The sequence below is a fragment of the Chiloscyllium punctatum genome, chromosome 30 (genome assembly GCF_047496795.1).
Source record: "Chiloscyllium punctatum isolate Juve2018m chromosome 30, sChiPun1.3, whole genome shotgun sequence".
NCBI classification, from domain to species: Eukaryota; Metazoa; Chordata; class Chondrichthyes; order Orectolobiformes; family Hemiscylliidae; genus Chiloscyllium; species Chiloscyllium punctatum.
The window spans coordinates 13,610,088-13,635,240 of record NC_092768.1 but is presented as its reverse complement, the minus strand read 5'-3'; the positions used below and the strand labels follow the sequence as shown (position 1 = coordinate 13,635,240).

At 40.4% G+C, this 25,153-nt stretch overlaps 1 protein-coding gene across 1 annotated transcript in view; it reads left to right on the top strand.

Moving 5' to 3' along the window:
- LOC140455091 (butyrophilin subfamily 1 member A1-like) overlaps positions 1-25,153 on the top strand; it is a 92,053-nt gene that overhangs the window by 3,507 nt on the left and 63,393 nt on the right. Inside the window, exons 4-5 of the mRNA XM_072549753.1 lie at positions 9,626-9,973; positions 21,584-21,865. Coding sequence (XP_072405854.1) covers positions 9,626-9,973; positions 21,584-21,865 — 630 coding nt within the window. The remainder of the gene's footprint in view (positions 1-9,625; positions 9,974-21,583; positions 21,866-25,153) is intronic.

Here is a 25,153-nt window from a genome sequence, read left to right as displayed (position 1 = left end):
AGGAATTTGTTAGGTGTGTACAAGAAAATTTTCTGATTCAGTATGTGGATGTACCGACTAATGAAGGTACAGACGTTGACGTGCTCTTGGGAAATAAGGCAACTGTTGAAAGGAATCCTGAGGGACAGGATTTAATAGGCAAGGACTGATTATGGATAGTCAACTTGGCTTTGTGCATGGGAAATCATGTCTCACTAACTTGGTTGAGTTTTTTGAAGAAGTAATGAAGAGAATTGATGAGGGTAGAGCAGTGGACGTGATCTGTGGACTTCAGTGAGGCATTCAACAAGGTTCCTCGTGGTAGACTGGTTATCAAGGTTAAATCTCATGGAATACAGGAATAACTAGCCATTTAGATACAGAACTGGCTCAAAGGCAGAAAACAGAGGGTGGTGGTGGAGGGTTGCTTTTCAGATGGGCAGGCTGGGACCAGCTGTGTGCCACAAGGATTGGTGCTGGATCCACTGCCATTTGTCAGTTATATAAATGACTTGGATGTGAACATAGGAGATATGGTTAGTAAGTTTTCAGATGACACCAAAATTGGAAATGTAGTGGACAGCAAAGAAGGTTACCTCTGAGTACACGGGGATCTTGATCAGATGGGCCAATGGGCTGAGGTGTGGCAGATGGAGTTTAATTTAGATAAATGTGAAGTGCTGCATTTTGTAAAGGCAAATCAGGGCAGGACTTTTCCACTTAATGGTAAGGTCCTGGGGAATGTGCAGAACAAAGAGACCTTGGAGTGCAGGTTCATAGTTCCTTGAAATGTAAGTCGCAGGTTAATGAAGAAGATGTTTGGTATGCTTTCCTTTATTTGTCATGGTATTGAGTATATGAGTTTGGAGGCTATACAGGGCAGTAGTTCCACCAGTTTTGGAATTTTGTATGCAAATCTCATCTCCTTTTTATCAGAAGGATGTTCTGAAACTTGAGAAAGTTCGGTAAAGATTTACAAGGATGTTGCCAGGGTTGGAGGGTTTGTACTACAGGGAGTGGCTTAATAGGCTAGGGCTGTCTTGCCTGAAACATCAGAGGCTGAGGGGGTGACCTAATCAAGGTTTATAAAAACATGAGGGGCATGGATAGTGTAGATATACAAAGTCTTTTCCCTGGGGCGGGGGAGTGCAGAACTAGATGGCAAATGTTTAGGGTGACAGCGGAAAGATTTAAAAGGGACCTCAGTGGCAATGTTTTCACACAGAGGTTGGTGCATGTACAGAATGAGCTGCCAGAGGAAGTGGTGGAGGCTGGTACAATTCCAACATTTAAAAAGGATGGTATATTAATAGGAAGGGTTTTGTGGGACATGAGCCAAGCGCTGGCAAATGGGACTTGATTAATTCAGGATATCTGGTTGGCATAGTTGAGTTGGACCAAAGGGTCTGTTTCTGTGTTGCACATCTCTATGACTCTATGATCCCAGATTCTCCCACAAAAGTGAAACAGTCTTTCTCCTTCTATCCTATCATGTTCACAGAAGAACCTTGTCTGGTTAAATATGGTCATCTCTCATTGTTCTAAATTCTAATTAACGCAGGTCTAAGCTACTTAATCTCTCTTCATAAAACAGTTGCCACAAACCTGATATCAACCTGTTGTGCTGATAACTTAACCAAGATTTATTCAATGTAGGGAATAATATCAGGGCTACTGAAACACTGTGATTGAATAAGTCTTAATTTCACCTCAATTAAATTATATTGTGGAATTATTTTTATTGGTGCTTTGAGAAATTCATTCTTCAACTTTAGCCATTATCCTGTACAAATTATAAGTGACTTCCTGTTATATATTTTAAAAATATTGTTTCCAGATCTCATTCTGTGTTAAATCAGAAACCTGCTCTAACTTTTGTGTAATCCACATGAAACTAGGTAAGATTTGGTGACAAACCGTTCCCACTGACCTTGACATTCCTTGGTAGGTCTTTTAAGGAGCACAATCTCAATCCATAGTGACTTGGTAATTCCCTGTGCCAAAGGCCCTTTGTTACAGTTTCAGGAGCATTAATAAAAGAAAGTACACCAAACACACTGTGTTTCTATGTCAACACTTCTGTCTCAGGGTTGCTGCAGTGCTGAAGAAAAGTTCAACATAAGCAGGAGTAATACCACCTCATCTTCCGTCCAGCCCTCAGGACTCAACACTGAGTTTAACAATGTCAGATCATGATCACTCTCCTCCATGTTCATTATCTCCTAACCCTCAACTCCGTCTCTGTCTATCTGGTGAAAATTATGGACAAGCTTTCAGTGGGAACAAGAAGGACCCAGTTGTTGTAATCCACATGGGAAAACAAGGAAAGAAGTTCTGTTCAGGGAACATGAACAACAAGGGAATATATTAAAGGATAGAACCGCAAGTATCATAATTTCTGGATTATTGCTAAACCTTGAGCAAATTGGAATGGGATATAGAGATTCAGAAAATTTAATGCATGATGCACATCAATGTGTGAGAAATGAGTTTTGATTCATTTGGCACTGGTACCAGTACTAGAGAAAGAGCTATCATTGGAATTATCTTTACTTGAACCAGGCCTGGACCAGTGACATATGTAAGGTAGAACTCTGGCAAAAAATTGAGCTTTAAGCTAATAGTGAATGGGTGTGATAGTTCACGTGAAGGGTACTTCAAAGGTTAAAGAGAAAACATAAGTCAATAGTGCAGAGTGGCAAGATGGCTAATGATATGAAAGTGTACAAGAATATGAATGCTCCAGCAAACTAAGTTGAGGTAGGGAATGTAGTGATTGGGTCTGTTAACCTGGTCCAATCAGGGAGTCCTGTACTGACAGATATAAATGGGAGTGTCAGGGTTCTGTTCACTCTGAGAGCTGGCTCTGAGGATGCCGGCCAGCGTCAAGTACTATGAACATGTAAAGAAAGGTGACAGACTTGGTGACAGGATACTGACCTCTGTGAAGTTATTTCAGGGAAGTTGGTTTAAAAGCACCTTTTAAGAGTTCTGAATGTACACAGTATTTGTAATGAGATGGATAAATGGATGGTTCAAATCAAAATAAATATGATATGATAGCCAATACAGAAATGCGGTTGCAAGGTGGCCAAGGCTGAGGCCTAACTATTTAAGAATATGTGATATTTTCAAAGGGTAGGAACAAAGGAAAATGAGGTGGAATGGCTGAGTTAAGAAATGCAGAATATTGTACAGTTGTGAGAAATTACTTTGGTTCCAAAGATCAAAATGTAGAATCAGTTTAGCTGGAGGGAAAAAAAACAGACAATAAATTATGAGATGGAGTGGTTTATAGCTGCATTAACAGTAGTTACACCAGAGGACAGATTTTAAATTGAGAAATGATGGGGGCTTGCAAAAAAAAAGGTGCTGCAATAATCTTGAGCAATTTTATTCTTATGTAAATTGGAAGAATAAAATTGATAAATGTATCTGGTAGTTAAACAGGACAGGTGTTCAGGACAATTTCTTTGACCAGTATGTTCTGAAACCAATCACGGAACTGTCATATTTGACCTGGTAATGTATGAATTATTTCATAAATGTCAGTAAGAATGAGGAGCCTTTGAGAAGGAGACACCATCAATGACTAATTATGTATGTGGGTTAAAATTGTTAGAGAGCACAGCTAAAAAGATGAATGGCAGGTAGAGGTTTAGAAGCATGTTAGAAATCAGTAAAATATCACTAAATATTGAGGAGAAATTAAATTGAGAAAAAAAATGGAAGGAATATAAGAACAGAAAAAAATTCTGCAAGTGTAGAAAAGTAGAGGTAAGTAACTAAAATGGATGTTGGTCTATTGAGTGTTGAGGTGAGAGAATTAGTAATGGCAACAAAGGAAATTATACAGACTTTGAACAAGTGTTTTACATCTGTCTTTGAATTGAAAACAAAAACAAAATCCTTCCCAAGAATGCTTTAAAAAATAGAAGAATGGAGAAACTTCAAACTATTATGATGACTAGAGAAAAATGTATTGAGAAAACTAATGGAACTAAAGAACATCAACTTACCAGGATTTGATAGCCCACATCCCAGGATCTTAAAGGAAGCAATTGGAGATGTAGTGAAAACATTTCCTAGGTTTTGGAAAGGCTCTAGTAATTTTAAAAACTAAAGATGCAATAGCATTGTTTCAGAAAGGAGACGGAAGCCAATAATGATTAAACAGCTTGACTATCACCTGCCATTTGGAAAATGGTACAATCCTTAATTAAGAAGGCAGTAGGAGTGCATTTTGAACATTCTAATGCAATCAGACAGAGTCAATATGGTAAAATAAAACAAAGAACTATGCATGCTAGAAATCTGAGATAAAAACTGAAATTGCTGGAGGAACTAAGCAGGTCTGGCAGCATCTGTGGAGAGAAAGCAGAGTTAATGATTCAGATCCAGTGACCCTTCTTCAGAACTGCTTCTGACTTGGAGACTTCAGTGAATCAAGAACAGAGCTGAACCTGACAGAGTGGAAGCAAAGATGCATGGTGACATATTATAATGGGCTACCTTCAACGGGATAGAGGTAAAAACAATGACTGCAGATGCTGGAAAGCAAATACTGGATTAGTGGTGCTGGAAGAGCACAGCAGTTCAGGCAGCATCCAACGAGCAGCGAAATCGACGTTTCGGGCAAAAGCCCTTCATCAGGAATAAAGGCAGTGAGCCTGAAGCATGGAGAGATAAGTTAGAGGAGGGTGGGGGTGGGGAGAGAGTAGCATAGAGTACAATGGGTGAGTGGGGAAGGAGATGAAGGTGATAGGTCAAGGAGAAGAGGGTGGAGTGGATAGGTGGAAAAGGAGATAGGCAGGCCGGACAAGTCAAGGAGACAGTGCTGAGCTGGAAGTTTGAAACTAGGATGAGGTGGGGGAAGGGGAAATGAGGAAGCTGTTGAAGTCCACATTGATGCCCTGGGGTTGAAGTGTTCCGAGGCAGAAGATGAGACGTTCTTCCTCCAGGCGTCTGGTGGTGAGGGAGTGGCGGTGAAGGAGGCCCAGGACCTCCATGTCCTCGGCAGAGTGGGAGGGGGAGTTGAAATGTTGGGCCACGGGGCGGTTTGGTTGATTGGTGCGGGTGTCTCAGAGATGTTCCCTAAAGCGCTCTGCTAGGAGGCACCCAGTCTCCCCAATGTAGAGGAGACCACATCGGGAGCAACGGATACAATAAATGATATTAGTGGATGTGCAGGTAAAACTTTGATGGATGTGGAAGGCTCCTTTAGGGCCTTGGATAGAGGTGAGGGAGGAGGTGTGGGCACAGGTTTTACAGTTCCTGCGGTGGCAGGGGAAAGTGCCAGAATGGGAGGGTGGGTTGTAGAGGGGTGTGGACCTGACCAGGTAGTCGCGGAGGGAACAGTCTTTGCGGAAGGCGGAAAGGGGTGGGGAGGGAAATATATCCCTGGTGGTGGGGTCGTTTTGGAGGTGGCGGAAATGTCGGCGGATGATTTGGTTTATGCGAAGGTTTGTAGGGTGGAAGGTGAGCACCAGGGGCGTCCTGTCCTTGTTACGGTTGGAGGGGTGGGGTTTGAGGGCAGAGGTGCGGAATGTGGACGAGATGCGTTGGAGGGCATCTTTAACCACGTGGGAAGGGAAATTGCGGTCTCTAAAGAAGGAGGCCATCTGGTGTGTTCTATGGTGGAACTGGTCCTCCTGGGAGCAGATACGGCGGAGGCGGAGAAATTGGGAATACGGGATGGCATTTTTGCAAGAGATAGGGTGGGAAGAAGTGTAATCCAGGTAGCTGTGGGAGTCGGTGGGTTTGTAAAAAATGTCAGTGTCAAGTCGGTCGTCACTAATGGAGATGGAGAGGTCCAGGAAGGGGAGCGAGGTGTCAGAGATGGTCCAGGTAAATTTAAGGTCAGGGTGGAATGTGTTGGTGAAGTTGATGAATTGCTCAACCTCCTTGCGGGAGCACGAGGTGGCGCCAATGAAATTCAATGCAGAGAAGTGCAAATTATGCACTTTGATGCAAAGAATACGAAGTAACAGTATAAAATAAAGCTGTTTTTAAAAAGGGTATGCAGAAGCAGAGACATGAATGTTTATGTACATACATCATGAAAGGTGGCAGGACTGAGAGAGCTGTTAATAAAGCATGGTATACTCAGCTTTATTAATGCTTTATTAATAAGACAAAGAGCAAAAGAACAAGTTGGTCATGATGAACTTGTTTTGAACACTTACTTGACCTCTACTGGAAAATATGGCACAGTTCTGAGCACCACATTACAGGAAGCATGTGAATACATTGGAGAGTGTGCAGAAGAGGTTTATGAAAATTAATCCAGGGATGAGGCATTTTGCTTATGAGGACAGAATGGGAATGGCGAGGCTGTTTGCTTGGAGAGAGAAAGGCTAAAAGGGGATTTGAAAGAAGTTTTCAAAATCCTGAGGTGCCTGAACAGAGGACATAAGGAGAAACTACTCCCAGTCATAAATGGATCAAAAACCAGAGGGAACAGTTTAAAATCTGAGTCAAATCTCTTTCACATAGTTAGGTTATGGAATGCACTGCCTGGAACTGTGGTTGAGACAGTTTCAATTGAGGCATTGAAGAGGTATTGATTATTTAAATAGAAACTGTATAGGGTTACAAGAAAATGAAAGAGATTGGAACTGAATTAAAATGCTCAGAAAGGTGGTGCAGATGCGATGTGCCAAATGCATGTCTCCTGCATCATAACAATCTTGTGATTCTGTGAATTGCACAGGCATTGGTCAGACCGCAAGTGAAATTCTTTGCAGTTTTGGACTCCACAATGAAGGAAGATGTGGCTGCATTAAAAGTAGATCGTGGAAGATTCACTAGGCGGATCCATGGGATGAAGGGTTTGTGGATGTAGGTTTGCTCGCTGAGCTTGGAGGTTCATTTCCAGACATTTTGTCACCCTACTAGGTAACATATTCAGTGGACCTCAGGTGAAGCACTGCTGAAAATTCCTGCTTTCTATTTACATGTTTGGATTTCTTTGGATTGGTGATGTCATTTCCTGTGGTGATATGTCCAGAAACCGTAGCCACTCTCTCCTACATCAAAGACATCTCGGAAATGACTGCCAGACTACTCAGACCCCTTGGCATCATGGTAGCCTAGTAGGATGACAAAATGTCTGGAAATGAACCTTCAAGCTCAGTGAGCAAACCTACATCCAAAACCTCAACCTGAGCTACAAAAGAGACCTTGGAGTGCAGGTTCATAGCTCCTTGAAAGTGGAGTCGCAGGTGATAGGATAGCGTAGAAGGCGTTTGGTATGCTTTCCTTTATTGGTCAGAGTATTGAGTACAGAAGTTGGGAGGTCACATTGCAGCTGTACAGGACCCATAGGGTTAGGCCACTGTTGGAATATTGCGTGCAATTCTGGTCTCCTTCCTATTGGAAATATGTTGTGAAACTTGAAAGGGTTCAGAAAAGAATTACAAGGATGTTGCCAGGGTTGGAGGATTTGAGCTGTAGGGAGAGGCTGAACAAGCTGGGGCTGTTTTCCCTGGAGCATCGGAGGCTGAAGGGTGACCTCATAGAGGTTTACAAAATTGAGGGGCATGGATAGGATAAATAGGGAAAGTCTTTTCCCTGGGGTGGGGAAGTCCAGAACTAGAGGACATAGGTTTAGGGCGAGAGGGGAAAAATATAAAAGACACCTAAGGGGCAACTTTTTCACGCAGAGGGTGGTACGTGTATGGAATGAGCTGCCAGAGGATGTGGTTGAGGCTGGTACAATTGCAACATTTAAGAGGCAATTGGATGGGTATATGAATAGGAGGGGTTTGGAGGGATATGGGCCGGGTGCTGGCAGGTGGGACTAGATTGGGTTGGGATATCTGGTCGGCATGGACGGGTTGGACTGAAGGGTCTGTTTCCATGCTGTACACCTCTATGACTCATTGTGAAGGGGTTGTCTTATTCTCAAAGCATGTTGTGCAAACACTCACTCATGTTTAGTGTAACAGGTGATCTTTTGAAATATACAAGTCTTTGGGGTAAATTGACAAAGTAGATGCTGAGAAGATGTTTCCCCTCCTTGGGGAATCCAGAACAGGAGCACAGTTTAAAACTAAGGGGTCACCCATTGAAGACAGGCATGAAGTATTTGTTCCCTCAGTGGATCATTAATGTTTGGAAATCTCATGTTCTGAGGTCAGTGGAAGCCGGGTCAGTGAATATATTCCAGGCTGGGTTATGCCAATTTCTGATCCACCAGAGCATCACAGGTTATGGGAGTGGTGGGTGCCTTAGTTGAGTTAAGTTTACAAACAGATAAGACCATAAGATGAGCAGCAGAAATAGGCCATTCAACCCACTGAGTTTGCGCCAACATGCACTGCATTCATAGCTGATCTGATCATTCTCAGCCCTACTTTCTTTATTTTTACTGAACTTTATTCCCTCACAGATTTAAATACCTGTGTGCCCCAACCTTGAATGTACTTAATGGCACAGTCTCCACAGCTTTCTATGGTAAAGAATGGAACAGATTCCACTTCCCACTGAGAGAAAAAAATCTCTCCTCATCTCTGTCTGAAATGGGTGACTTCCTATTCTGACATTATGGTACAGTCCTCAACACTTCTGCAAGGAGAAATGGCTTTTCGGTATCTGCCCTGTCAAGCTCCCTGAGAAAGTTCTGTGTTTCCAGAAACACATTTTCAGCTCTGATCTCCAGCATCTGCAGTCCTCACTTTCTCCCTCTTCTACTCAATGGCCTATGCCTTCTTTACCACTCTATCTGCTCATGTGGCCACTGTCAGGAACTATGGACTTGGACCCTAAGATCCCTCTGTACATCAATGCTCTAAGGGGTCCTGCCATTAACTGACTACTCTTGTGGAGTGAAATCACATTTTCATATTGCAGATACACTCCATTCTGTATTCTAACACTGCCAGCATCATATATGGATATTCTTCAAAACAAATTAAAACTGAACATCCATAAAGTACCGTGGGCCATCAGCAGAATTGTATTCAACCACAGTCTGTAAACTTATGGTCCAGCATATCCTCACACTGCAGTTCCTATATATTTGGAAGGTAGCTAATGTAAAACTGTTATTTAAAGAAGGGGGTAGAGAGGAAACAGGGAATTATGAACCAGTTAGCCAGCTATTGGCCATGGAGAAAACACTAGAGCCCATTATAAAAGATTTAATGGCAAAGTACTTGTAAAACAGTGATAGGGTCAGACAAATTCAGTGTGAATTTATGAAAGGAACGTTTTGTTTGACAAATCTACCAGAGTATTTCAAGGATGTAGCTGGTAGATTTGATAAGAGGGAGCCAGTAGATGTGGATTACTTAGACTTTCAGAAGACTTTTGTTGAGGTCCCATATAAGCGACTAGCCTGAGTATGAAGTAACATATGAGCCAGACCAGGTAAGAATGGCAGATTTCCTTCCATGAAGGACAATTATTCCTTTAGTCTGGTGGAAATGATGATAATAGGCTGAGAACATTACCATCTTTAAACAGATTGTCTCTGATCGTTGGTCCTATGTCCCTTCAGTGGATCTTCTTATCCAAAAATTCGAGGGCAGCTTTGAGAGTTAATCCCACAGCTTCCAGTTGAGTGATTGGCTAACTTATGTGTATTTTTTGCTCTGTAGTTACATGAATAATCAATGAGATTTGAAATATTATTGGTCACTAGGTGAATTCATCGTAGTTGGACCTGATCACACTCTTGAAGCCATTGCAGGTGAAGATGCTGTGTTGGAATGCCAGCTTGTGCCAGATATATTTCTCAGCAGCATGGTGGTGCAGTGGTTTAAATCGGGTCTCAGTTCACCAGTACACGTGTACAGAAATGGAGAAGATGACATTACTGTTCAACACAAGGATTATCAAGGAAGGACGGAACTGTTTAAAGATGAACTGGCTAAAGGAAATATTTCTTTGAAAATACACAACATAAAACGATCTGATCGAGGAGAATATATATGCTCAATTGATGACAAAACTGATTCCAAAACATTTTCAGTTAGAGTGGAAGTTGTCGGTAAGTCAATCTCTAATTTCATATCAATACATTTGGGGAAGTACTGTCAAAGAAAATCAAAGAACCATTGATACAGAAACTCAGAAACATAAGTTGTTGGGAAAACCCAGCAGTTCTGGCAGGATCTTTGGAGAGAAAAGAGTTAACATTTCTGGTCCAGTGACCCTCCTTCAGAAGTATTTTGTTTGACTCTCTCCCTGATTTTAATTACATATAATTCATAACATAGATTTATTTAACAGTTGGTATAATATTTGTTATATTTGTTAATTTTATATGCCCATAATCCAAATAGAACAATCCCTGTTGATCGGAAGGGAGTAAATATTAGTCCATTATTTAACAACGGAGAAAGAGAGAAAACCAGGAATGACAGACTTATTCGCCTCACATCAGTGATAAGGAAAATATCAGCATGTATTATGAAGGATGTGCCAAATAGGTATTGCTGGAGAAACTCAGCTAGTCTGGCAACATCTATGGACAAAAGGCAGAGTTAACAGTTAGTGTCCAGTGAACTCTGGAAAAGAGTTATTGGACTCAAAACAGATATTGCCAGACTTGCTGAGTTTCTCCAGCAGTTTCTGTTTATGTTTCGGATTTTCAGTATCCGCAGTTCTTGGTTTTATATTATTGTGATGAACAGATAATGATCTGGATGGGTTTAAACTGCTGGTTTTCCAAATGAGAGCCTGTTTGAAATTGTTGGAGTTTACTTAAATATGTAACTACCAAAATTGCCGAAGAGGAATTGATGCTCATCGTATAATATCTACAGGGAGTTGGTGCAGTGGTAATGTTGCTGGATGAATAATCCAGAATCTTTGATGAATGCTCTCAGTGCACTGGTTTCAAACCCTGATCATGGTGAAATTTGAATTCAATAGAAACTGATTAAAATGCTTGTGGTGACCACGTAGCTACTTCTGATTTATTTAAAAACCTGTTTGATTCATTAATGTTCTTCAGGGAAGGAAGCCTGCCATTCTTACTTGGTCTGGCCTGTATGTGACTCCATACCCACAGCAATGTGGCTGATTTTTAACTGCCCCCTGGGAATTTGTGACCGACATTAAATACTGCTCAGCTAATGATACCCATATTGTATAAATGGATTTTTAAAAAGTTAGATTTTTAGAAGTATTCTGATGATGTATCCAACAGAAGGCTGTTGAGAAAAAAATAAAGCACATTGGAAAGGAGGTAATGTAATGGTATGGATTAATGATTGGTGAACCGATAGAAAACAAAGAATCGGAATCTGGGTCACTCTCGCTTTGGCAGGCTTTGACTCATGTGGCACCATAAGGATCAGTCTGTGGGCCCCAGCTGTTTATCAAATATAATACTTCCACAGTTGTAACTGATACAGGGCTAAATGGGAATGTGTGTTGTGAGAAAAGTGTAAAGCAACTTCAGGAGGATTTGGGCAGGTCCATTAAATGGATTAAAACATGGAGGATGAAATATAATGTTGAAAATATGAGGTTATCTATTTTGCAAGTAGATTTTCCTCATTTTGTTTTGAGTGGATTTCTGAAGTCCTTGTGTGGTAGCAACTTCTGGAACTGGAAGTCACTGCAGCGATCTGCATAGTCATGCCAGTTGCTGTATATAGACATGTGCAACTTGGAGTGAACATTGGAGCAGAGTGTTCCCTGAATGGTAAGAGATTGGAAAGTGCAGATGTACAAAGGGACCTGGGTCACTGAAGGCTAACATGCCCAGATGCAGCAAGCTATTAGAAAGGCTAATGGAATGCTAGTCTTTATTGCAAGAAGATTTGAGTACACGATTAGTGAAGTTTTGCTTCAGTTGTGCAGGAGCTTGGTTAGACCACCCTGGAGTACTGTGTGCAGTTTTGTTCTCCTTATCTCAGCAAAGATAATATTGACTTTGAGAAAGTGCACTGAAGGTTTGTGAGACTTATTCAAAAGGATGATGGGTCTGGCCTTCAAAGAGAGAGTGAGCAAATTGGACCTGCAATCGCTACAGCTGCAAAGAATGAGAGGTGATCTCATTCGAACTTAGAACACTTTAAAGCGGTCAACAGGATAGATAAATCATACATTTCCACTGTTTTGGAGTCTAGAACCAGGGGCACAATTTAAAAATATGGGGTATGCCCCTTAGGTTTGAGATTAGAAGAATTTGTTTTGTTCAGAAGTTTGTGAATTTTTAAAAAATATCATTACATCTGATTCCAACTTCTCCCTCTCAAACTGCAAAGTGAATTCTATTGTATTACGGTCACTGCTTCCTTGGGGTTCCTTCACTTAAGCTCCCTACTCAAGTCTGCCTTATTACGTATATCACCAAATCCAGAATTTCATGTTCTCTAGTGGGCTTTATCACAAGCTGTTCCAAAAAGCCACTTTGTAGACACTCCACAAATTCCTTTTCTTGGGATCTGCTATCAATCTGATCTCTCTGGACCATGTTGAAGTCATCCATGATTATTATAATAGTCTGTTCCAAGACTGAGTGGGGAATTGTTTACATTTGTGTAAACATTCCCAAAATTTGATAAGAGGTGCTGAGGCAGTTTTATTCCTTCTGAAAAGACAGGTATGCAGATGAGCTGACCTAACTAAAACTGGATGCTACACATGATACAGTTTGTCAGACAAAAGTCATGAGCTTTTGCTTTGCTTTCTGAGGAGGATTCTATACATTGAGGTGGCAATAAAAGAATGTTCTCAGTGTATATGTATTCATAGATTTATGCAGTGCAGAAAATGCCCTTTGGCCCATCAAGTCTGCACTGGCATAACTACCACTGAAAGTGCAACCAGAACTGTACACTGTACTCCAGGTGTGACCTGACCAATGCTCTGTACAATTCCAACATTAATTCCTTGTACTTGTACTCTGCGCCATGACTGATGAAAGCAAATGCTCCATGTACCTTCTTAACTATCATATTCATATGTTCTGCTGACTTCAGGACTCTGTGAATAATTACCCCAAGATCCCTCTTTTTCTCTAAGACTACCCAGTGTCCTGCCATTCATTAAATACTCCCACATTTTGTTTCTTCTTCCAAAGTGCATTATCTCACACTTATCAAGGTTAAATACTATTGCCATTGGTCTGCCCATCTGACCAACCCACCTATCTTCTTAACCTTCAACTGTTTTCTTCACTATTAACCACTCTACAAAATTTGTTGTCACTTGCAAATTGCTTAACGTTCCTCCCACATTTTCATCTGCATCACTTATCTATATAACAAGAAATAAGGGTCCTAGTACTGACCCTTGTGGTACACTGCTGGGCACCAACCTCCAGTGATTCAAACAGTCTTCAACCACTGCCATTACTAAGCCAGATTTTAATCCATCTTGCCAAGTTTTCCTCAGTTTCATGTTCTTTCAACTTCTGAATCCGTCTCCCATGTGGGACCTTGTCATAAGCTTTGCTAAATCCCATATAAACTAAATTAATTTTCTTCACTCGTCAACACACTTGATCACATTTTCAAAAAGGTCTAACAAATTTGTTCAGCATGACTTCCCTCTGATGAGGCCATATTGACTATTCCTAATTAACCCATGCCTTTCCAGGTGGGTATTAATTTGCTCCTTCAGAATTTTCTTCAATAGTTTCCCGACCGCTGATGTGGGACTCACCAGTCTGTAATTTCCATATTCATCTCCACCACCTTTCTTAAAAAGTGGAACTGTATCTGCCCTCCTCCATTCCTCTGGCACCTCCCTGTGGCCAGAGAGGAATTAAACATTTGTGTCAGAGCCCCTCTAATTTCCTGCCTTCCCTCCCACAGCAGCCTGGGATGCAATTAATCTGGGCCTGGGGATTTGATTGTTTTTTAAGCTCTCCAGAACCTCCAATATCTTCCATTTCCCATGTAACACTGCAAATTGTTTCAGAAAATTTGAAATATCTAGAACTAGGTTGAGTAGTCTTGTATAGTATTCGAGAAGGTAAAGCAAAGAAAATTTGAGCATTTGATGTGAGCATTAAAGGTAGTAACAATGAATGAGGCCTTTAGGTGAGCAATTCTATGCAAAGACTTTTTAAAAATCCTCCTTTCATTGTTATGAACTTGTATAGGAAGTCAGAAATATGGAACAACAGAGCAAGTAGCTGAGATGGCTGGTGATTACGAGCTGGTCCACAAATACAATCACTTTTTCTGTTAGCCCCACAAACCGTGGAAGGATAAAAGGTGAGAGAACAAAAGAAAGTCAAGGAGTATGAGATAAGAATGGACAGCTGAAAATCTTCATGATCCTCAGACTAAAAAGGAAGGTGCTGAAGGTAGAAGTGATATCTAAATATATCCTAAGTATTTCCATACACACACGGTTGGACAGTTTCATGCAGATCACTCAAAGTTACATAGTAAGGTAAATGGGCTCAATGCAGAGATTGGAGCCCTGACTGAGAGTACAAGAGATCATGTTGTAGCCAGCAAATACCCTCATTTTGCTTTTCTTCGACATGGAGCTCCAAGGTCCATGTACAGTAGCAACTCCCAGAACCAGAAGTCAATGCTGCGATCAGCATCAGCATGCTGATTGCCATGTGCAGAATGTCAGAATGTGCAGCTTATTGGTTAGATTGGTTGTAGCTCTGACTGCAGCTGTGAGACCAAAGATAATATTGCTAACGCTGCAGAAAAAGAGAACAAGATACACAACAGTTACAAGGAGCTCTAATCAAAAGAGAAAGTGGCTCTTTGTTCCTCAAATGAGACACATAAACATATTCTTGGCAATACAGAAGACACTCAAATTCCTCTGCTAGGAAAAGCATGATCTTTTCACCAGAACGTTATATTACTGACAAACATTTAGTGAATAGTATCATCAGGGGTATAACGTCCTTATACGTATATTGAGTCCACCTTGAGAGTGACCTAATATCTGGGATTGAACTGTAGGGGTAGTCCATAGTTTATTTGCAAATGGAGTTGACCGAGATAAATATTTAGCAGGAACAAAAATTGTAACTTCTCCAGTTGTCATGGAATGGCCAAGTGAGATCAATAAAACAGAGCAGGGAAAGATTCAGGAAACGTAGATCCAATCAATGGCTAAAGAAAGTCTAGCATCAGAGATTAAGTTAGGATCACAGACAGATATTTGGTATCTGAAAGTTTACAGATTTGTAGAATCTAAAGGAAGTAATCAATAAGTATTTTCTCATCGAGGCTCTGCTCAGTAAAGTCGCCCAATTGGCTCAAACTGAAGTTGAAACTGAGGGAGATCTGGAATGCTATTAAAAGTGCAAATGTGTCCAGAAGTGATGATCTTCTTAGAGACATGTTGATGAAGACTGGATGGAAATTCATTCAAGTGTCGCCAAGTAACAGGGAAGACAAATGAAATGTTAAACATAGAAACATAGGAGCAGGAGTAGGTCATTTCTTATGATAATCAAGCTTAATACCCTGGACCTGCTCTATCCCCTTATCTCTTGATCCCTTCAGCCACAAGAACAACAACTAACTCCTTCCTGAAAGCATTTAATGTTTTGGGCATCAACAACATTCTGTGGTAGTGAATTCCATAGGCTCGTGACTCTCTGGGTGAAGAAATTCCACGTCAACTCAGACCAAAAAGGAATTTACCCCTTTATGTAATACCCTTGATGCTGGACTCTCCACTATCGGGAACATCTTTACTGCATCTAACCTGCCTAGTCCTGTAGAGGATTGTAAGTTTGTATGGGATTCCCAGCTTCCCCACCCACCCCCGCCACCATTCTCCTAAACGCCAATGAATGTTGTCCTAACTGATTCAAATTCTCCTCAAATGTCAGTCCTGCCACCCCAAGAATCAATTTGCAAATGTTTCCTACACATTCTCTGCAGCAAGGACATCATTCATCAGGGAAGGAGACCAATACTACACACAATATTCCAGGTGTGGTCTTACCAGTGTCCTCATAATTGCAGCTGTGGGCCTTTATTTCAAAGGGAATGGAGTATAAACATAGGGAGGATTTGGGAAGTGTATACATGGCACTAGTGGGACCACTCCTGGAATACGGTAAACAGTTTTTATTCCCATATCTAAGGGAAGACATTTTGACTTTGAAGGCAGGTTTATTTGCTTAATTCTGTATACAAAAGGGTTTTCTTGTGAAGAGAAGTTGAGTCAGTAGGCTTGTATTTATTGGAGTTCAGAACAGTGAGACTAAAGTATATAAGATTATTAAGGGCTTGTTGATGTGATTGCAGTTTGTTATTTCCTACAGTGGGAGAGTTGTGGACTGAACATCATAATGTCCGAGCGAGGAATTGCCAATTTAATAAAAGAAGGAATTTCATCTCTGAGGGTAGTGCCTCTGTAGAATTCTTTACCTCAAGGGATGTAATGGCTGGGTCATTAAGTGTATTCAAGGCTGAGATTGACAGTTTTTCTTTTCAGTAATGGGATCAAATGTTACATAAATAAGGTAAATTGAGTTGCATTTTACTGGATCAATGATAATCTCATTGAAAAGCAGGGTAGATTTTATTGGGCTGAATATTCAAAAACTGCTCCTATGTGTCACGATCTGATACAAGAACCACTGGAAGGTTCATATGATAAGTATCAGAAAGAAAGGTTCAATCCTTTTACTCCAGCCATGACCTCTACAGACACAAAGTTTCATCCTTTTCTCCTTTTGAAACTTCCTTGTTTATATAAAGAGTCACCAGACTTGAAATGTTAACTCTACTATTTTTCCATGCATGCTGTTTCTCCAGCAACTTCAGTTTTTGTTCCAAATCGCCAGCATCTGCAACTCTTTTTTTTCACAACTGTAATTGGTTTCATTTCAGCAAATTTCTGCAGTCACCTAACTTTGATTTGTTTCCTGAAATCACTGAACAAGCTGCTAATACAGGTTATATATTACTGGACAAGTGTTCTTTACACTCATGTCTTTAACAGTATTGTAAGATGTCTTTCTTCTGTGACACCTACACAGCTTTCTGCTTCTGAAGTTTTCTTCTAAGGAACAGAGAACTTTTTTTTTCCAAACTCTTACTATTAAGACTACTGATAACAGCGGCTACTTCAATTGAATCAGTTTCTATCTGAATGAATCTGTTGTAGGGCCCTTTCTGTCTCTCGCAGTGTAAACCTCAAGTCACTAAAGACTTTAGCAATTATAAAGTGATCATCTATAGCAATTCAAGCATGTATAAATGTCATGTTGATGTGTGGTTGCTTATGAATTAATGGACACACACATACTTTGAGAAGGGGAGAGGGGTGTGCCTCTAAACTCTGATTAAATGTAACATCAACTTTACTCTCAGCCAGTTACCTCTGAGCCGGGAGGCCCAGATTTAAATCTTCCCCACTTCTGAGGTGGAGAATAAGAGTTGATTGCTCTTAGCAGACCTTGGAACCAGGAAATCTATGTTCAATCCACACTTGCTCCTGATATTATCTTTGTGTGATATTATCTTTGAGCAGGTTTATTAAGAAATAAGGCCAGAAGACCATTAGACATAGGAGCAGAAATTATGCCATTCAGCCCATTGAGTCTGCTCCACCATTCAATTATGGCTGATAATTTTCTCAACCCCATTCTCATACTTTTTCCTTGTAACCCTTGATCCCTTTGACAAGCAAGAACTAATCTACCTCAGTCTTAAATATACTCAATGACCTAGCTTCCACAGCCTTCAGTGGCAGTGTATTCTGTAGATTCACCACACTCGGGCTGAATAACTGTCTCCTTATTTCTGTTCTAAAAGGTCTTCCCTTTAATCTAAGTCTGTGCCCTCCGGTCCTAGCGTCTCATACCAATGGAAACATCTTCCCAACATTTAATCTGTCCAAGCCATTCAGTGTTCTGTAAGGTTTAATTCAATCCCTCCTCATCCTTCTAAATCCAGAGTCCTCAAATGTTCCTCATATGTTAAGCTTTTCATTCTTGTGAACCTGCTCTGAACATGCTCCAGTGACAGTACATCCTTCCTGTGATATGGGGCCCAAAGCTACACACAATATTCCAAATGTGGTCTGACCAGAGTCTCAGAAGTACATCCCTGCTTTTATATTCAAGTTCTCTTAAAATAATTGCCATCATTGCATTTGCCTTCCTAACTACTGACTCAACCTTCAAGTTGACTTTGAGAGAATCCTTGACTAGAACTAACAAGTCCCTTTGCACTTCAGACTTCTGAATTTTCATCCTAGTCCATGCCTCTATTCTTCCTACCAGGTGCATGACCTCACACTTTCCCAAAATACAAACATGTACTCACAATGAGAATCCAAAACAAATCAATTTAACATCCTTGTTGAATGCTTCATGAAATCAAATTATGCCACTAACAGCAGCCGAACTTTCTACAGACATCTTAATTCATTTCTGCAGCATAGATGCAGCAACTTCTTGGGGCATGTGGGGAATTTGATACTGCGTTCCAGCTTTTGTGAGCCTGACGGTAGAGCAGCAAGAATCACGAAACAGTTTGTATCAATTTGCAACTGATGGAGTATCGCTTCCTGACCACAAATTTCTAGATTTTGATATCCCCAAATCACTCTTGTTTCAAAATCATTTTCAAAACCACTGTTTGTTGGCATTACTTCAGCTTTCAAACAAAAACAGAAATTGCTGGAAAATCTCATCAGGTCTGGCAGCATCTGTGGAGAGAAATCAATTAATCTTTCTGGTCCAGTGACCCTTCCTTTGAACTGTTCTGAGGAAATTTTGAGAGTTCTGAAGAAGGGTCACTGGACCTGAAATGGTAACTTTGATTTCTCTCCACAGATGCTGCCAGACGTGCTGAGATTTTCCCGCAGTTTCTGTTTTGTTTCTGATTTCCAGCATCCACAGTTCTTTTGGTTTTTATTTAAGCTGTGTTGGAGTTAGAAACTCCTCCAAGCTAACATAACGTTCAACTGTTCCATTTAAACCTGGCCATTGGAACATTAAATATTGCTGCCTACAAAAACAACAGCATCAAGTGACGGATTTGACTTTTTCACTTTTTCTTAGAAGGTGTCAGATATTCACAGAACTGAAAATTAGAATTTATTTTTCCCTAAAACTTAGAAACTGAGCTCTCCAAAAATAATAATGCATAATGAACCTTCATTACACAGGTGAAAAGAACAGTCTCATTAAATGTCTTAATTGGTTTTCTAATTTATTGTAGTCAACATTTCATTTCTTTGCAAGGGGTGGAAAGATGTTATGAAGATGTTTAGTATTTAATTATTCTGTCTACTTGAGTTTGAATTGATATAAAGATACCTATTTTTTTTTAAAACCGACAATGAAAAGACACATTTGATGATTTTATTTAAAGCAAAGTATTTCTAAGAAATGGTATTGCTCCAGATAATTGCTGGTCTTTGTAGCTTGAACTCACTTTCAGAGGAAAAAGAAACCTGACTACTTTAGAGCTGGGTTTTATGGCTGTTCCATCTGAAACATATTCACAGGCTTGGATATATCCATTCAAGAAAGCTTGCTGTAGAGAAAAAAAGCTGTTTAGGTCATGTCTTCTGTTTCTGAAGTACTTTTTGTGGTGAATTCAGTGTGAAGCATAAATGATTGTTCATATGGAAGAGTGATTGAAAGAATTTCTCAATATTGTATTTCTTGAGCAAGCTGTCTGTCAGGACTGCAGAGAGAGCTGTGGCTATCTTGACTTGTAAAGAATACAAAATTGACAGAATTTGGAACATTCTATGCCTTGAGCTTTTGTCTTTATAAAAATCAGCAATAGCCAGGAAGTGTTTGTATCTTTTTCATTTTTCAACTGAATTTGTGCAGAGAAATACTTTTATCCCCCTTTCCTTGAATGTGTGGGTTACCAGAAACTGAGACGTTCTAGTCATTCTAGTCATTTAAGTACTATGTTTACAACAACAGGTCAGAGGCTGTGGGCAATTCATCATCTAACTCCCAAACCCTGTCCACCATTTACAAGATGTGAGGCAAGAACATTCCCCATTTGCCTGAATGAGTGCAGCTCCAATAGGACTCAAGTGGCAAATTGACTGAAGTAGTTCATGGAGGCATTTTTGCATAGGTATCAAGGGATGGCACTAAATGCTGGGCCAGCCAGCAATTCCCACATTCCTTAAATGAAAAAGACAAAATTGCTCATGTTGGTGAAAAATCAGAACATTGACAGAATCCTAGGAGAAAGTGAGGACTGCAAATGCTGGAGATCAGAGCTTAAAAATGTGTTGCTGGAAAAATGCAGCAGGTCAGGCAGCATCCAAGGAGCAGGAGAATGACGTTTCGGGCATAAGCCCTTCTTCAGGAAACAGCATTCTGTCAACATCACCTAATTAGGACATACCCAATGATCTCCCGTGAGGTCTGTTAATTGGCTAGTGCCTGAACTTAGTATACAAATAACACCAACTATAGAGCTTGAAATTGGGTAATGACAGGGAGAACATGACATGCCGAAGTTTTGAAATCCATTGACATTACTAAAACTATCACTATAGACCCTGGAATGTTTACCTGTCCTTACATGTATGTGTAATTGGTCAGTAAAATATGCTTTTTTTTCGTTTTACCAATTTACGTTTTGTTCCCTTTTTTGCACATGCTTATATCTGACTGGGGACAATTCCATGAGTATCAGGAATCCTAACCTTCTCCTGCATGAAGCCAGTAAATGTTTTCTTTATCCTTCACTCCTCACTGGCTGTGTTTGAATCTGCTGATAGCACCACTTCAGGATCCTCTCTGTGAGCTTCAAACCACAATGGGTCCAAACTATGATTAAACCTCTCCCAGCAAAAATCCAGATAACTGAAACCAGAGAATTCTCTTAAATTCTCCATGAAGGCATAACCAGCTCTGTATAGTTCAAAGCCTGACCTTCTTAAGGCTTGTTGAATGCTTTAAACTAATTTAATTACTAAAACATACAAATGTTGAATATAACAATTCTCTGCAACATAACTACTTGGGGAGTAGGTAATGGCCTAGTGCTATTATCAGTGGGCTGTTAATCCAGAAGCCAAGGTAATGTTCTGGGGACACAGGTTCAAATCCCACCATGGCAGAGGATGGAGTTTCAATTCAATAAATGTCTGGCATTAAGAATTTATTACCATTTGCTAGAAAAATCCTGGTTCAGTTATATCCTTTAGGGAAGGAAGTCTGCTGTCTGTACCTGGCCTACATGTGACATCAGATCCACAATGAAGTGGTTGACTCTTAACTGCCCTCTGGGCAATTTGGGATGGGCAATAAGTGCTGCCTATCCAGCAACACCCTCATCTTGTTAAAGGAAAAAAAACATTGCAGACAGCAACTTGAGAAGAGTACTTTCTGTTTTTATACCTCATCCTTTTAGCAGTTAACCTTTAAATAAACATGACTTCAATCTTTTAAGTGGAATAGGCTTCCATTTTCTTTACTTGTATTTATCCAGTTTTCAGTAGTTAAAATGTAATATCTAAAACTGAAAGTTCACGACTAAAACAAAAACCATTAAGTAGATATTTGCAGCAATATCAATAATGTTAAACAAAGATCTCCCATGGGCTGCAGAGAGTGTTCTCAGGACCTTTTACAATGTCATTTTTCTCATATCAATAAAGATTGTCGTTGCTCCTAACAACTTTCATTTCTGAATCTATTCTCTGTTGATTACAGGTATTGGGTGTGAGCCCTGGATTCAGATGAAGGCAAATCATATAAATGAAATCCAGCTTGTATGTAAATCCACAGGATGGTTCCCTGAACCAAAGATATACTGGGTTAGAGAGGATGAAAGTAATTTAATACAAGCTGAAACAAGATCACGCCTGGACTCTACAGGTCTTGTTGACATCCAAAGCAACATTGTAATAACAAGACAATTGTCAAACAGGTTCACGTGTCATATACAAAATGTACATCTGAAAACAAAACAACAAGTAACAATCAGGATATCAGGTTTGTAAATTAAAACATTTGATCAATAAAGGCAAAAGTGATTTAAACTCTGTCATAAATTAAATCATAAACTTAACTGTCTCCAGTATGCCATGTTATGATAGGTCAAGAGAAGAAAATATAATCCTACCATCCTTATCTCAAATCTGTTCCTGAAGAGATCCCTCTTCAAGATAAATTTAAACAAGAAATCTAACATTTTATGCAGATACTGACAAACTCTGGCCACTTGGAGATAATTTTTTCATGTCACTAGCAATATTAAATTTTTCTGAGTTACTGTTTGTATATCTTACCAGAACCACAAACTTCTTCCCTATTTTGATTGTTGCGTGAAATTTGCAGAAGTTAAAATTGACAACATTTCAATAGTCCCCATGTGTTAACATGAGATGCATTGTTGTTTATACCAATAATAATTAATGTATTATTGATGAAAGCAATATGATTCTCGAATATTGTCTGAAGGGTGATGTGTTGAATTTTCAGGCCAGTGGTGTGATCCAGATCAATCATGCTTCATAAGAAAACTTTTTGGCATAATTTGTTAAGTAAATAACATGTTACAATACTTGAACCCATTGCTTCTATCTCGTTTTACCACCTTGCGCCTGAGGGCATTGTTGCTCAGTTAACAGATGACACAGAGGTAGAGGGACAGGTAGTATTGAAGAAGCTGGGAGGCTGCAGAAAGACTTGCACAGGCTAGGAGAGTGGGCAAAGAAGTGACAGATGGTATACAATGTGGGAAAGTGTGAGGTTATGCACTTTTGTAGGAAGAATAGAGGCATAAACTACTTTTTAAATGGAGAAAGGCTTTGAAAATATGAAGCACAGAAGGACTGAGAAGTTCAAGTTTGTGATTCTCTTAAGGTAACATTTCAGGTTCAGTTGGCAGTGAGAAAGCCACATGCAGTATCAATTCTGAAGTAGGATTACACGACCTGAAATGTTAACTCTGCTTTCTTTCCACAGTTGCTGGCAGACCTGCTAAGCTTTTCCAGAAATTTCTGTTTTTGTTTCTGATTTCCAGCATCTGCAGTTCTTTTTTTTTCTGCAATGTTAGCATTCATTTTAAGATGGCTAGCAGAGACTGTATAAATCAGACCACATATGGAATACTGTGAGCAGTCTCAGGCCCTGTATCTAAAGAAGGATATGCTGGTCTTGGAGAGGGTCAAGAGGAGGTTCCAAAGAATGATCCAGCTAATAAAGGGCTGGATAGACTGGAGAAGATGTTTCCATTAGTAGGAGAGACTAGGATCTGAGGACGCAGTCTCAGGGTGAAGAGGTGACTCTTTAGAACTGAGATGAGGGGGAGATTCTTCAGCAAGAAGGTGATGAATCTGTGGAATTCATTGCAGCAGAGGGTTGTGAAGGCCAAGTTACTCAATGTATCGAAGACTGATAGGTTCTTGATCAGAAAGGAGACCAAAGGCTTTAAGGGAAGGCAAGAGAATGAGTTTGGGAAACATACTGGCCATGATTGAATGATGGAGCAGATGGGAGGGGCCAAATGGCCTAAAGACATTATTGCGAGTCTATTAATCCAGAGACCCCAGGAGTGAACTGGACACTCTGGTTTGAATCCTATCATGGCAGATGGTGGAACTTGGATTCAATTAAAAATCTGGAATGAAATAAGTAATGATGAGTATGAAACCTATGTTGATTGTAAGGAAAAACCCATGTAGCTCAGTAATGTCCTGGAGGGAAGCAAACTGCTATCCTTAGCTGGTCTAGCTTCCATGTGACTGAAGACCCAGACTAATGCGGTTAACTCTTAATTTTCCTCTGGGCAATTAGGTATGGACAATAAATGCTGGTCTAGCCAGCAATGCCCACACCCTGTGAATATATAATTAAAAAAAAAACAATTGTTTTGGAGATTGGGGTGGGTGAGAGCCAAAGGTATGATGGAAGGAATATAGTGAGAGTTTAGTCCATGAGTCTTGGTTGGGCTCATGTGCAGTGACAGAATTAGAGTGGTGTCTCTAAGTGTGAAATAGCAAACCAGAGATCGTGTCACTTAACCTTGTGGAGTGCAGAAGATCATTATCCTTCATCCTGCACTGCTGTTCATTGCATTTCATTCAGGACACTGCACTGAACTGGGCTGTGAATGTTGTGTCAGCGGGCAGACTCTGATAGCATGGTTAGATACAGCATTGTCTTCTCCACCACCTCACCCACCAGTGTCTCCATGCCCCTGTTAGTGACTGAAGAACTAATTTGCCTTCCTGGGCCAATTCAATGGGGAATGTGTTACGAGACTACTGTGTGCATGGTAGCTCTGTCCTGCAGCGTCTGAAGTAATGTGGAAGAAGGGTTTAAATGTGATGCCAATTAAGTGAACGTTGCAACGAGTATCTCTGCCTCTCCTGCTGCACAATTCTGAGAGATGGGTATTGGAGAGGCCAGTTGTATAACCAATGAGCAGAAGAATACTCAAACAAAGTCGACACAAGCCAGAGCGGCAAACCAGTCATGAATCTCATGACTGTTTTAAAGGGATCTCACTTTTTGGTTGGCGATCAGAAGAAGCCTTTTCTCTCAGAGCATTGTGCAAATTTGGAGCCCCCTACATCAGAATGTATTGGGGATGGGAGTCTTCAAATGTATTTAAGATGGACATTGATGTAGTGTGTAAGTTGAATAAAGAGCTGAAATTGGCCTGTCGCAACAGTTGTTGTGGGATTTCAACATGCAGGTAGACTGGGAGAATCAGGATGGTACTGGACCCCAAGAAAGGGAGTTTATGGAGTGCCTCCGAGATGGATTCTTAGAACAGCTTGTATTGGAGCCTACCAGGGAGAAAGCAATTCTGGATCTGGTGTTGTGCAATAAACCGGATTTGATCAGGGACCTCGAAGTAAAGGAGTCATTAGGAGGTAGTGATCACAATACAATGAGCTTTAATCTGCAGTTTGAAAGGGAGAGGGTAGAATTGGAAGTGACAATATTTCAGTGAATAAAGGGAACTATGGAGCTATGAGGAAGGAGCTGGCCAAAGTTCAATGTTACAATACCTTAGCAGGGATGACAGTGGAGGAACAATGGCAGATATTTCTGTGTATAATGCAGAAGATGCAGGATCAGTTCATTCCAAAAAGGAAGAAAGATCCTAAGGGGAGGCAGGGGTTGGCCGTGGCTGACAAGGGAAGTTAAGGACCATATAAAGACAAAAGGGAAAAAGTATAACATAGCAAAGATGAGTGGGAAATCAGAGGACTGGGAAGCTTTTAAAGAACAACAGAGGATAAAAAGGAAATACACAAAGAAAAAATA